At 45.2% G+C, this 13,341-nt stretch overlaps 1 protein-coding gene and 1 long non-coding RNA gene across 2 annotated transcripts in view; one reads left to right on the forward strand and one right to left on the reverse strand.

Annotated features, from left to right (window-relative positions):
* LOC144798245 (uncharacterized) overlaps positions 1 to 13,341 on the forward strand; it is a 103,668-nt gene that overhangs the window by 66,546 nt on the left and 23,781 nt on the right. The window lies entirely within an intron of this gene.
* LOC144798603 (actin, adductor muscle-like) lies at positions 7,807 to 8,904 on the reverse strand. The gene has a single exon (XM_078669559.1). It carries the CDS (start codon positions 8,902 to 8,904, stop codon positions 7,807 to 7,809), a length of 1,098 nt encoding a protein of 365 aa, XP_078525685.1.

Here is a 13,341-nt window from a genome sequence, read left to right on the forward strand (position 1 = left end):
TTCCAATACTGTTTTGCCAAAAGTTGATTAATGCACATTGATTGCCTCTGTCCGGGCTCACAACTGTAGGAGGGCAGTTATATGCAATTAACGCCCTTGTGCTACAGCTGAAGCTTTGACATTACAAAACAGGGATGAAGAATTTTTACGTGATTTGTGGAATGTAGACTGTGCATTTTATGAGAGGGCAGAAGCAAATTGAAGGCTGAGCTGAAGCCAAGGGAGCAGTGAATGAGGGTTTATTTATGAACCAATGTGTCATTCTTTGTTCAGTCTGAAGTTTGGAAGATTTATTCTATTCCACGACCCTCTGCGCAGATTATAACTATATATTTTTTAATGTATTTTATTTCTCCAAACTTTGTGTAATCATTTTCAGAAATATACACGAACATGAGGCAAAAGTATAAAAAAGACTACAGGGTGAATAGATTCCCCACAAGCTCGCAGCACAGACTTTTCTGTGGCAGCGTTGCACCCTTCAACTTTGTGCTGTGCAGCATTTAGCCAATTTTAAGCCACAGTGCTTACAACCTAGGCTGTAATAGCAATTTCTTTATAATAATAGGCAATTTCAAATGCACGATTTAAAAAAAACTTTAATAAATCATTGGATTCGTTATAATTTTGTAAACAATTGTATATGCTATAAAACGTTTAGATCTCTGCCTTTCTTAAGTATGGGCAATAATGTATGCATGCTTCAATGTATTTCTGATTTGACCAGTTTTGTATGATTTTTTTTCTTTTGTGTGACAAATAAAATTTTGAATTAGAAGAAAACCCGGTTCAGGCAAACTATGAGGTAATACTGGGAGCAGCTCTTTGGCATCGCATCACACGAACAGACATTCTCTGCTGTTACTATTGTTACATTCTGGTTAGCCTTTAACTACCACCCTGGTAGTTATGATGCGGTGAAGCACTTTGACAGCCCTGCACATGGCCATCCCTGTTTGGGAGGTGCTGGTGTTAAATTAAGATCAGCCCATCGAGAAAACCAAGTGGTTATGGCTTGGACCACTCCTTGTTTGAAAATAGACGTGTCTTTTTTATATTTACATATAAAGAAGAAGTGGGCGTAGCTGCAGAGTGTTTTTTCTCGGTTAACTTTGTGGAACATTTTTTACTTCACAAGGTTCACAAACCTGTGATGTATCAATTGTGGGAATACCCCTGTTCCAGTTGCGTAACACAAAATGGCGGCACTGGAGCAGCTGCAGAATGGGTCTCCTGTATCTTAGAGATATATATTGGTATTGGCTGAGGAGGGGGCCCCTGGAAGTGTGGGGGTCCCCCTGGAGGATTGAGGGCAGCATTGTGCAACAGGCGGGTGGAGGGGCCTAAATTACGCGCCCCTACCCTGTTCTCGATTAAAGGTAGGTTATACAAAAATAAAATCTCAGAAAAGTCCAATTTTGGTGTGAGAACTATTAAAAAGATTATTATTTTCGTCAGAAAACCCCTGTAAGAATTTTCACTCACATACACAGTTTTTTCAAAGTTTAAAAAACGTTGCCAGCTTTGCAACTGTGGAAGTTTGTAATTTTTGCAAAATGTACATTTTACACATCTTCCTGTCAGTGTCCTCTCATCCGGTGTTAAGATGTATTTGTGCTTTTGCTCTCTCTGTCCCTCCACTCATTGAGTGACACTCACCTTTGTTGTGCCATGTCCCGACTCTCTAGCCACCCGCTTTCCCATGCCCTCACCCATTCAGAGACCCTACACTATCCAACACTTACTCTACTGCTGCACTCACTGGAGTGGGAATAGTAATGTTTACCCCTACACTATCCAACACTTACCCCACTGCTGCACTCACTGGAGTGGGAATAGTAATATTTACCCCTACACTATCCAACACTTTCCCCACTTTTGCACTCACTGGAGTGTGAATAGTATGTTTTACCCCTACACTATCCAACACTTACCCCACTGCTGCACTCACTGGAGTGGGAATAGTAATGTTTACCCCTACACTATCCAACACTTACCCTACTGTTGCACTCACTGGAGTGGGAATAGTAATATTTACCCCTACACTATCCAACACTTTCCCCACTGTTGCACTCACTGGAGTGGGAATAGTAATTTTTACCCCTACACTATCCAACACTTACCCCACTGCTGCACTCACTGGAGTGGGAATAGTATGTTTTACCCCTACACTATCCAACACTTACCCCACTGCTGCACTCACTGGAGTGGGAATAGTAATGTTTACCCCTACACTATCCAACACTTACCCTACTGTTGCACTCACTGGAGTGGGAATAGTAATTTTTACCCCAACACTATCCAACACTTACCCCACTGCTGCATTCACTGGAGTGGGAATCCAACACTTACCCTACTGTTGCACTCACGGGAGTGGGAATAGTAATTTTTACCCCTACACTATCCAACACTTACCCCATTGCTGCACTCACTGGAGTGGGAATCCAACACTTACCCTACTGTTGCACTCACTGGAGTGGGAATAGTAATTTGTACCCCTATACTACCCAACACTTACCCCACTGCTGCATTCACTGGAGTGGGAATAGTAATTTGTACCCCTATACTACCCAACACTTAACCCACTGCTGCACTCACTTGAGTGGGAATCCAACACTTACCCTACTGTTGCACTCACTGGAGTGGGAATAGTAATTTGTACCCCTATACTACCCAACACTTACCCCACTGCTGCACTCACTGGAGTGGGAATAGTAATTTGTACCCCTACACTACCCAACGCTTACCCCACTGCTGCACTCACTGGAGTGGGAATCCAACACTTACCCTACTGTTGCACTCACTGGAGTGGGAATAGTAATTTGTACCCCTACACTATCCAACACTTACCCTACTGTTGTCCTAAAAGTATTATGCATTGTAATGGTATGCGTTGTGGTGGTATGCGTTGTAATGGAATATGTTGTAAATGTAGTTTCTAAAAGTGCGTTGTGATGGTATGCATTGGAAAACCAAGCATTGTAATGGATGTTGTGATATAAAAACCGTGTTGTGAAGGCATGCATTGTAAATGTTTGCGTTGTAACGTGTCCTATTCTAATCTACACATGTAGGGAGAAAACTCCCTGCATGCTGGAATCAACTATTGGTTTTCAGAAACAAACTTCAAGGTGAATTTATATCTGAAAATGATGCACTTTTATTAAAATGATCACCACCAAGAAGGCGGAGTCCCACAAATAACGTCAGCCGGAGCCTAAATAAATTCTTATAGCAATTGAAACTATCCTTGATTACATGATATATGCATCAATGTGGGATGGAACAGGGAGTTCCGGTAGCTGTCACACTCTAAGAGAGGCTCTGACATTGTTCCATTGAAACTAATTGTTCCATTGGTCCAATCCAGTGTTCTTCAAAGTCGGTCCTGGAGGGCCCAGATCCATGCCAGATTTTGAGTATATCCCCATTTAGATAAATGTATTGATCTTAAAAATCTGGCATGGATCTGGCCTTCCAGGACTGACTTTGGAGAACCCTGGTCTAGTCACAAAGAGCTAAAGATTAACCCTTTTACCGCGGCGGCAAATCCACCGCAGTGCGGCGCCTTTGATGAGTGGGCGGGGCCGCGTTCGCCCAACAGTCGTGCGCAGCACTACGGAGGTAGTGTACGCGACGGCCGTTGGCCGACAGAAGCACGCAAAAGGTTAATGGAATGGAAGGCCTGATGTTACCATCTTGCTAAGGATATTTCTTAGCTGCAGGATATCCTATCTATGGAGAGCGGGGCATCCTACAACAGAGAGTAGGACCCCGCTACAAGTGAAGGCCGGGTGTAATGGAGGATAATGCACAGGGCTTACATGTCAACGGAGATGTCTGGTTCAGTCTGACATATGCGCGGGAAGCACAAAGGGCTGGCAAAGTTTATTAAAACAAATTGTGACCCTGTGAGTCACTTAACTTTGAAAGACTCCACATCTCTGATGTAAAATGAGGCAATAGGTTACAGCGGTACAAGGCTTGAATTCTTTGGGTCCATTTTGGTGCAGTGGAATGCCTCTCCTATGGGTGTGCAATGGCTGTGCATCCCTGTGTGACATAGGGATGTGCTGCCACTGAGTGCAAACCACTGCCCTACAACGGGAAACAACCTTTACAACACAGTCATTACATCGCACTACCTTTACATAGCAGTCATTACAGCACAACATCCTTTACATCGCATGTCATTACAACGCAGCCATTACATTGCATGTCACTACAACGCATGTCATTACAATGCATGCCACTACAACGCAGGCATTACATCGCAAGTCAATACAATGCACACCATTACAACGCATGGTACCCTTACACTATCCAACACTTACCCTACTGTTGCACTCACTGGAGTTAGAATAGTAATTATTACACCTACACCATCCAACACTTACCTTAAATGCTATATATTGGTATTCATTGTAATGGTCTGCGTTGTACAGGTATAATGCGATGTAATGGAGCGCGTTGTAAAGGTAGTTTCTGAAAATGTGATGTAATGGCATGCAATGTAAAAGAATGCGTTGTAAAGGATGTTACGATGTAAAAACTGCGTTGTAAAGGCATGCATTGTAAATGTATGTGTTGTAACGTCATACATTCCCTACAACACCAGCTGTTGATCACTTACAAGAATCTGGTTGTGTTTACTTAACAGGAATGTCAAAGCAACCCGTCTGTGCCACTATGATGTTTTCATGACAGTGTTTTTTGCCTAAGTTTTCCAAGTTTTGTTTTTGTTTTTTATTTTGTGGTTTTTCTGAGAAAGAAGACGTGTGGGCTTTATGCTGGAATTGGAATGTTCCAAGGTCTTGCTTCCAGATTAGGACGTGTTTATTCTATCTACGGTAAGAGCGGGCACGGCATGTACATCACAACATGATGCTGTTCTTGTGAACCAGCCTCACAAAAGAAATATTAATTAGAGCAAGATGTTGAAACTCTAACACCAATGCCAGTGCAGCATCCATACATAGCACTGCTGGTAGCTGGTCCTGTGAAGGCCGCTGTCCTACGACAGAATATCACAGAGGCCACCACTGCTCCAGTCAAGCTATTCATAGATATGTTGCAGTGAAGAAAAACAACAAACAAATAAAACAAAAATAACCATCGACTGCATATGTTCAAGCCATTACTTGAGAATGTGGAGCCTGTACGGTGGTCTCAACATGACCGAGGTCCAATTTCCACCCCTTGTCTTTTACGCCAAGACTGGGACGCCCTCATACCTGAATGTCGTCCAATGGATTCACCGCGGCCTGTGCAGGTAAGATCTGTGGGGCCCAGTGGGGGGGATTTCGACAGATGACGATGAGGGCAAATGAATTATTTATTTAATTTTCCCTTATCATCGTCCGTTGAAATACCCCCCCCCCCCTCCCGCCGCACCGCTCTTTGCTGCATGGAACGCGGCTGCATGGATTCCTTTTTTTTTCATACACGCACACACACAAGAGAAATAGTTTGAAATAGTCTGAACCATTGGCAATCCGTGTTAGAGGCGTTTCAACCCATCATTTTTCACCCACTGTGCCACACCCGGCAGAGGTCCTCCTCATGCAAATCAGTGCTCACCCAACTTCTCACGGGAACAGTCCGGCTCCTCCAGAAGGGATCACAAGTCACATCAGGCCAGTTTTAAATAGTCAAGTTTCTTCAGTAGCTATAACTTGCTCCTATGGCAAAGTGAGCAAGGCAACCACATTTGGGCAACGCCACCCCCTCAACTTCTTACATCCAACACACAAAAGGTAACAGGAAGAAAGTTTGAAAACATACACAGTAGCATGTTCTAGGCCCCCATTGTCCTGCATGCTCGAAGCACTCAGAGACATTTTCAAATGTCCTTTTCCATCACATTGGTGAAGGCTGCTCCACAAAAATGGGTTGACTCCATTCCAGCCAATTAACCTCAGTCAACCCTTGTTGATGTCCCTATGCACATGTGTACATTGAAACCTGCCCTAGGTACACATGTATGGATTTTATTTGGACTAACAGGAGATAGCAAGAATTTACCCACCAGAGCACAGGATAGGATATAGGAAGAGTTGGGAGAAGCACTGGGCCAAGGTAGGGCACATGTGAACTGTAATAAATGAAGGTTGCACAGTCCATTGTGTAAGTAGGATTCTTTATTGTAAGTTCCTTCCAATATAATAAGTATAAGAGTAGACCCCACCAGGAGCCAGCTGCTGGCAGCTCAGCCTCATATGACCAACTGCCACAGTAAGTTAGAGAGAGGCACTGTGAGCCAGAGGGACACCTGGGCATTCTATGATGTCACAGATATCATAGTACAGCCTATCCAGAGGAGAACAGTGGAGAGGACGTCACAGATATCATAGTACAGTCTATCCAGAGGAGAACAGTGGAGAGGACGTCACAGATATCATAGTACAGTCTATCCAGAGGAGGACAGTGGAGAGGACGTTTACTACATGAACCATGGTGGTTGATATACAGTGTGGTGGAGTGTGCGTTTGTGTCTGCATGTCTCTGTGTGTATGTGTTAATGTGTTTGTGCATATGATAGAATTCTCTGGCATGTGGTAAAGAACATGCATATGACAGCAATGGCTTGGGTTTGATATGGCACCCTGGAACAGTGTTGCAATCACTATTCACTTATTATGGCTCTAACAAGCTGTTTATTGGCAATTAACCATAGGCCTAACTCTGAAACCTAACCTTATGCTAACCCAAAGTCTACTCTCGAGCCTAGACATTACTCCAACCCTAATCTTAACCCTAAACCGACAGCTAAACCTAAGGCTATGCCTAACTAATACTAGAACCCCGTGCTAACCCACAGCCCTACCTCGGGCCCTAGACTTAACGCTATTAATTAGGCAGTGATCAAGGCTACAGAATTTCGTGTATGATAATAATGACCATTTGTATTTCTCTTTGGTTTTAGTGATTGGGCTCATAAGGTCGCTTTGTTAGTATGGTCTTTTTTGATGTATTTATTTTGCTGACACATCAACATTTTAGATCTTGGTTTATGGTGTTTTTGGTTTGTAAATATTTGCTGTTCCTATAACGTACCCTGTTATAAAATCAAAGTGCAAGGCTTATATTTATGATTAGGGTTGAAGTAAGGTCTACGCTCGAGAATAGGCTTCGGATTAGCCTAAAATTATGTTTTAGGGTCAGGCCTAAGGCTATTAACCAAGCACATAGTGTGCGGTATTCCTTGTGCAAAACCACTTGCTCTGTCTTGAATTAAACCATCCACACTCTGAGAACTAAAACTTTATGAAATAAGTAAAAATATTCCTGCAATGCATAACACTATTTTATTTGGAATTTGGTCAGTGAATGCAGCAAGAGTATTTTAGTCAAATAATTTAAGTAACTATTAGGATAGAGTTTGTTCTGTTTGGATTACCTCACCATAATAAATGAGTAAAGACAGATCACAAAACAAGTTCAACTCATAAAAAATGAATCCAAGTAAAAGCCGTGCCAAGAAGCAGATGTAATCCTTCCTGTAGTGAGCCTGCAAAAATCCTAAATAACTATGTATTTTTTGCAACCTTCAGCGATGAATGCCTGATGAGAAGAGGACCCTCACAAATGGAAAAGAGAGGACAACCCTGCCGCAAACCTGGATCATGGTGGAGTAGCTACTTACTTCAACTCCAAACTCCAGAAGAGAATTACTATCCAATATGGCTTTGTTTTTTAAATTTACCTTATGATATTCAATTTAAATTGGGTTATATATAAAATTGTAACATATTTGCCATTTTTCTACGTTTTTTGGTGATTAATCAAGGTGCCCTGTACGAGCCTTTAGAAGCACTTTTTTTGAATCGCAGCTGACCCATGCTCCTTGTACTCATCTGCCGTAACCCAAAGTTGAGTAAAAGATTGCAAAGATGCAAGAATGGATCCCCCGATCCAGCTGGAGTGGATGCGTTCTGGCGGGGCTATGATGCGGATCTGAACTCGACTTGCCACCTGCCCCTGGATCTCGTTCAGCAAACGGCGGTCAATATCGTGGAAGAGCGTTGACCCACCGGCCAGGACCACATTCCTAAAGAGATCTCTGTGAATGTCTTTGTCACATTTCTTGATGCTGGACAGTACCATAGTGTGAATCCCTGGCTCTGTTATCCCAGCGGCACTAGGATTGAAAAGGGACTCTGGGGCTTCGAAGAGTGGGCTACCAATATGAATGCTACTACCATCTGGAAGATTATAGACTCGAAGGAGGTCTTTCGGCTCAATCTTTGGCTCCAGGGCTATGTAGCACAGGGACTCCTTGATATCTCTCACAATCTCTCTGTCTGAGGAGCTCTGGAAGGAAAATCCACTTTCCATGAGAAGTCGCGTAAGGTACATTGTAATGTCTCTTCCAGCATAATCCAGTCGTGAAACACTATGCCTCAAACTGTGCCCATCGAAGACGGCCACCGAGTGGGTAACACCATCTCCACTGTCTAGGACAACTCCGGTGGTGTGCCCACATGCATACAGTGCCAGCATAGCCTGCATTGCCACGTACATCGCCGGCACTTGAAAATGCTCAAACATCATCTCAGCCATCTTTTCGCGATTCTGGCGAGGGTTCAGCGGGGCGTCCGTGAGCAGCACCGGTCTGCTCCTAGATTTTATCTTCAATGCTCGGTGGTACAGATACCTCCATATTTTCTCCATGTCGTCCCAAGAGGTCACAATCCCATGCTCCATAGGGAACTGCAGACGCAAAATCCCTCTTTTCGCTTGAGCCTCTTCTCCAACATAATATTCCCTATGTCCAGCTCCCAACATGGCTGGCCTGGTCCTTGGATACCCCACAACAGTGGACATGATAGACCGCGGCGTGTTTTCTCCAGCCACTCCAGCTTTACACATCCCGGATCCGTTGTCGATTACGACAGCTGCCATGCTGATGCTGTATCCACAAAACTCTTTATCAGGAAGCAAAGACAGAAACTGAGAGTACAGGTAGAAGTTTCAGATTGCTTGAGAAGAAGGTTGCATTAGAAGAATTCTAGACTGCACATGTCACAAAAGAAGGGTTCTTCCAATGTTTCCCAGAGCGACTGGCAATGCTTGTTTCTAAAATGATAAACACTATTTCTTTCCACAGTCGTGTACATTTAAGTAAAATTCTATAATGAAAAATATGTAGGCAACATTAAATAAACACTAAGGGGTCCATTAGGATGACGGGCGGACTTTGTCCGCCCGTCATCCTACCGGTGAATGGGACCACCTGCCATAAGGGCGGGGGTCCCGTTGTACATATTAAGATGCGCCCGCCACAGTGGCGGGCGCTTCCCGCATTTTTAACATTGCGGCGGGCGGTGCTGAAAGCACCGCCCGCCGCAATGCTAAAAATGCACGTTGTGCATTTCAATGCACAACATGACAGGCACCGCGAGGTGCCTGTTATGTTGTGTATTGAAATGCAGGGGGGTACCATAGGTACCCCCCATGTGCACCCCCCACTCCCACGGAGTCCCTGGGGGCCCGCAACGGGCCCCTGCAGGGGGACTCCGCCTGCCTTTCCGTGGCGGCATTGCCGCCACGGAAAGGCGTGACAGAATGCGCATTGTAATATGGCTGGCGGTGTCTAACAGACACCGCCACCATATTAAACATATTCCGCCCCGGCCGCAAGGCCACCGGGGCGGAAAACAGGCGGGCGGTGATTTTCACCGCTGCGGTCCCCCCCGCCATCCTAATATGGCGGGGGGGAATTTGGCAATGGATGTCGGGCGGATTGCCTCCGCCAGGCCGGCGGTGGCTACCGCCAGCCTGGCGGAGGCAATCCGCCCGACATCATAATGGACCCCATAGACTTTTCATGTAATGCACCAATCAACAGGGCTGTGGATGTATGGATTTCTCCACAAAATGCTAAAATATGTTATATGATTTGAAAAATTGTGTCAAATGTGTTTTTTGTGTTTATTATGGATATTTCCAAAGTTGATACAAGCGATTTGAACTAAATGAAAAAAAAAAGTTCAGGGGGTTCGGAGGTTTTCTCATGAGACCTCCTGATTATTGAACACCAAAAATGGCTAATCTTGACGGCTAAGCTCCGTTTGTTCTGTCCCCATTTGTGCCCCTTCACCAGAGCTGCTGTATGTGCCAGGGGGCAAAACAGAACAATAGACACTGCACTTGCCATACACATAAAAATACCTATCTGCCTTTACCTGCAAAGCATCAATCAAAGTGATCTTGTTTGGATGGTTGTCTGTGTGTACAGGTATATTGGCACATACGTCAATACAAAGTCAAATGCTAAAAGATTTACAAAAACAGGAACCCTATCCATCCATCCATCCATCCATCCATCCATCCACACATCTACCCACCCACCCATCCATCCATTTATCCATCCATCCATCCATCCATCCATCCATCCATCCATCCATCCATCTACCCACCCACCCATCCACCCACACACCCATCCATCCATGTATCCATCCATCCATCCATCTACCCACCCACCCATCCACCCACACACCCATCCATCCATGTATCCATCCATCCATCCATCCATCTACCCACCCACCCATCCACCCACACACCCATCCATCCATGTATCCATCCATCCATCCATCTACCCACCCACCCATCCACCCACCCACCCATCCATCCATTTATCCATCCATCCATCCATCCATCCATCCATCTACCCACACACCCATCCATCCATGTATCCATCCATCCATCCATCTACCCACCCACCCATCCACCCACCCACCCATCCATCCATGTATCCATCCATCCATCCATCCATCTACCCACCCACCCATCCACCCACACACCCATCCATCCATGTATCCATCCATCCATCTACCCACCCACCCATCCACCCACACACCCATCCATCCATCCATCCATCCATCCATCTACCCACCCACCCATCCACCCACACACCCATCCATCCATGTATCCATTCATCCATCCATCTACCCACTCACCCATCCACCCACACACCCATCCATCCATGTATCCATCCATCCATCCATCCATCCATCTACCCACCCACCCACCCACCCATCCACCCACACACCCTTCCATCTATTTGTATGTCTGTATACACACATACCTACATACATATGAACTCTTTACGATTGCCCTTTGTATGTGGATCTTCCAGTTTTATTTCTGTCCCAATATCTTCTCCCTAAACATCAGCTCTGGAGATGTCACTTTGCTCTTCTTTTTTCCTGTGGGTGTTCGATCGGATTTCTCAGGCCTTTTCTACAGCCCACCAGGAAGAGAGCAGAAGTGTCGCTCAGTCAATTCGTAGTGCCACAGAAGCGATTGTACCATGTACTGGATCTTCCCACGAGGGCTGGTTCTAGTGACGGCATGAACACAGGCAGCTAATGATGGGCTGGACTTCACTGTATATGAGGGAGGGAGAAAGAAGGCTTTGCTATTGCAAAAATGCTAAGCTTAATTTGTAAAGAAACCTAAAGTGCAGGTGCCCAAAACTTGTCTATGGAGACTACTGCCTGCTCTGCCAAATGCCTGGGCTGCTGAACACTGAGGCTGCCTACTCTTGAGTCCACTTCATGCCTCTTTCCTCCACCACCCTTCACCTTTTGTCTACTTACCTCATGGTTGCAGGTTGTTATTCAGCTCTGCTTTCTATCCTGTTTCCTCATTTTCACTAACTCCTCCTTTCTCCCTTTTCTGCCTCCTTTTCTCTTGCTCTGTGTCAAAGTCTGTTGATGGAAAGGAAGGCCATGGCCCATCAAAGATCAGTGATGATGCCCACCAGCTTCAGTTACAGGCTCAAGGCAAGCACTGGTAACTGCAAGCATGAAAACATCTCCTGCCCTGCCTTGGAATGTGCACCCTTAAACAAGGTTTCATTATTTATTGCTCGTTCTCTGTTTAACTCTAAACATCAGTTTCTGGCAGAGACCCAGAGTAAACTGAAGCTCCAAGTGTTTGTTTATCAGAAATGCTAATGCCTGGCTCCTACAGTATAATTAATAGCTAGACATTGGAATGTACCAGGAAGGTATTTTGAGAAAAACAGGTTGGACGAATGAGGTGTGGAGTGAGAGCGTGCAACACGTGTGATGAGTCTGAACTTCATGTGTTCTTTTTTTGTTCAGGATATCGCACAGCAAGACAGAGATGGTTAGTACAGTTATGTAAAAACTTAGGCACAACCCACTGTATTGAAGCCTTTAGAATCCTAAAATACCACACAAATTCTCATATAGTTTTTGCGGTCAAATCTCACGTGGGATTTTAAGAGAAATTTCCTTAAGATGCAAAACCAAGGTCTTGACCTTGATTGTTGTGGACTTTTTATCGCTTTTTAACTTAAAATGCACTATGTCAGATGAATTATTCTATTTTATCTCTTTTAAACTATTTTAATTATTTTAACTTGTTTGTGTATATTTGTGCTTGCTCTTTTATGGTGAGTAACCGAAATAAAGAAACATTGGATTGGATTGGAGAGCCTTAGGAGCCCATTACGATGTCGGGCAGATCGCTACCGCCACCAACGCCCGACATTCCTTCCCAGCCGCCACCCATTTCCCCCCCGCCATATTACTATGGCGGGGGGACCGCGGCGGACAGTGTTTACGTCCGCCACGGTCCACCCCGCCATGCGGCCGGCTCAGAAAATGTTTGATAGGGTGGCGGTGTCTATTAGCCACCGCCAGCCATATTATGATGGGCTTGCAGAAATGCCTTTCCGTGGCAGCATTGGCATGCGGAGACTCCCTGCGGGGGCCCGTTGCCGGCCCCCTGGGACTCCGGGGGTGGGGGGTACACATGGGGGTACCTATGGTAGCCCCCGCATTTCAGAGTGCAACATGGCATGCACCGAGCAGTGCCTGTCATGTTGTGCTTTGAAATGCACAACGTGCATTTTTACCATTGTGGCGGGTGGCGCATTAAGCACCGCCCGCCGCAATGGTAAAAATGCAGGATGCCCCCGCCAGTGTTTTTTTTTTTTTTTGTCCTCATTTGCCACCCAAATTCTAAACAAGCAATCTGTTGGGTTTAAAAAGCTTTGTGCTGCCACAGTTATATCAACTGGAGGGGGACAATAGTGGATCCTGAACCTAGTCCCTCAGCAAGTAAGCCTCAACCACAACGATCACCGGGATAAGAGCCATACAGAGGTAACCGTAGTACAGCCAGAATGTTGGTGTAAGCATTTATATACAGCTTTGCCATATTTCTGGGCTTAGTGGCTTAATCATTGGACCTGGGGGGGGGGGGGGGGGGGGGGGAAACCCGATGCTCAATGATCCCATCTCAACAAACGCCAGAAGGATGTTTTCTCTGGGTTACATGCTCTGGCCAAGTCCAATTTAGAGA

This window comes from Lissotriton helveticus, chromosome 12 (assembly GCF_964261635.1).
Source record: "Lissotriton helveticus chromosome 12, aLisHel1.1, whole genome shotgun sequence".
Lineage (NCBI taxonomy): Eukaryota > Metazoa > Chordata > Amphibia > Caudata > Salamandridae > Lissotriton > Lissotriton helveticus.

Coding starts and splice junctions, on each gene's coding strand:
- LOC144798603 (XM_078669559.1), bottom strand. CDS start 8,904: ATGGCAGCTGTCGTAATCGACAACGGATCCGGGATGTGTAAAGCTGGA.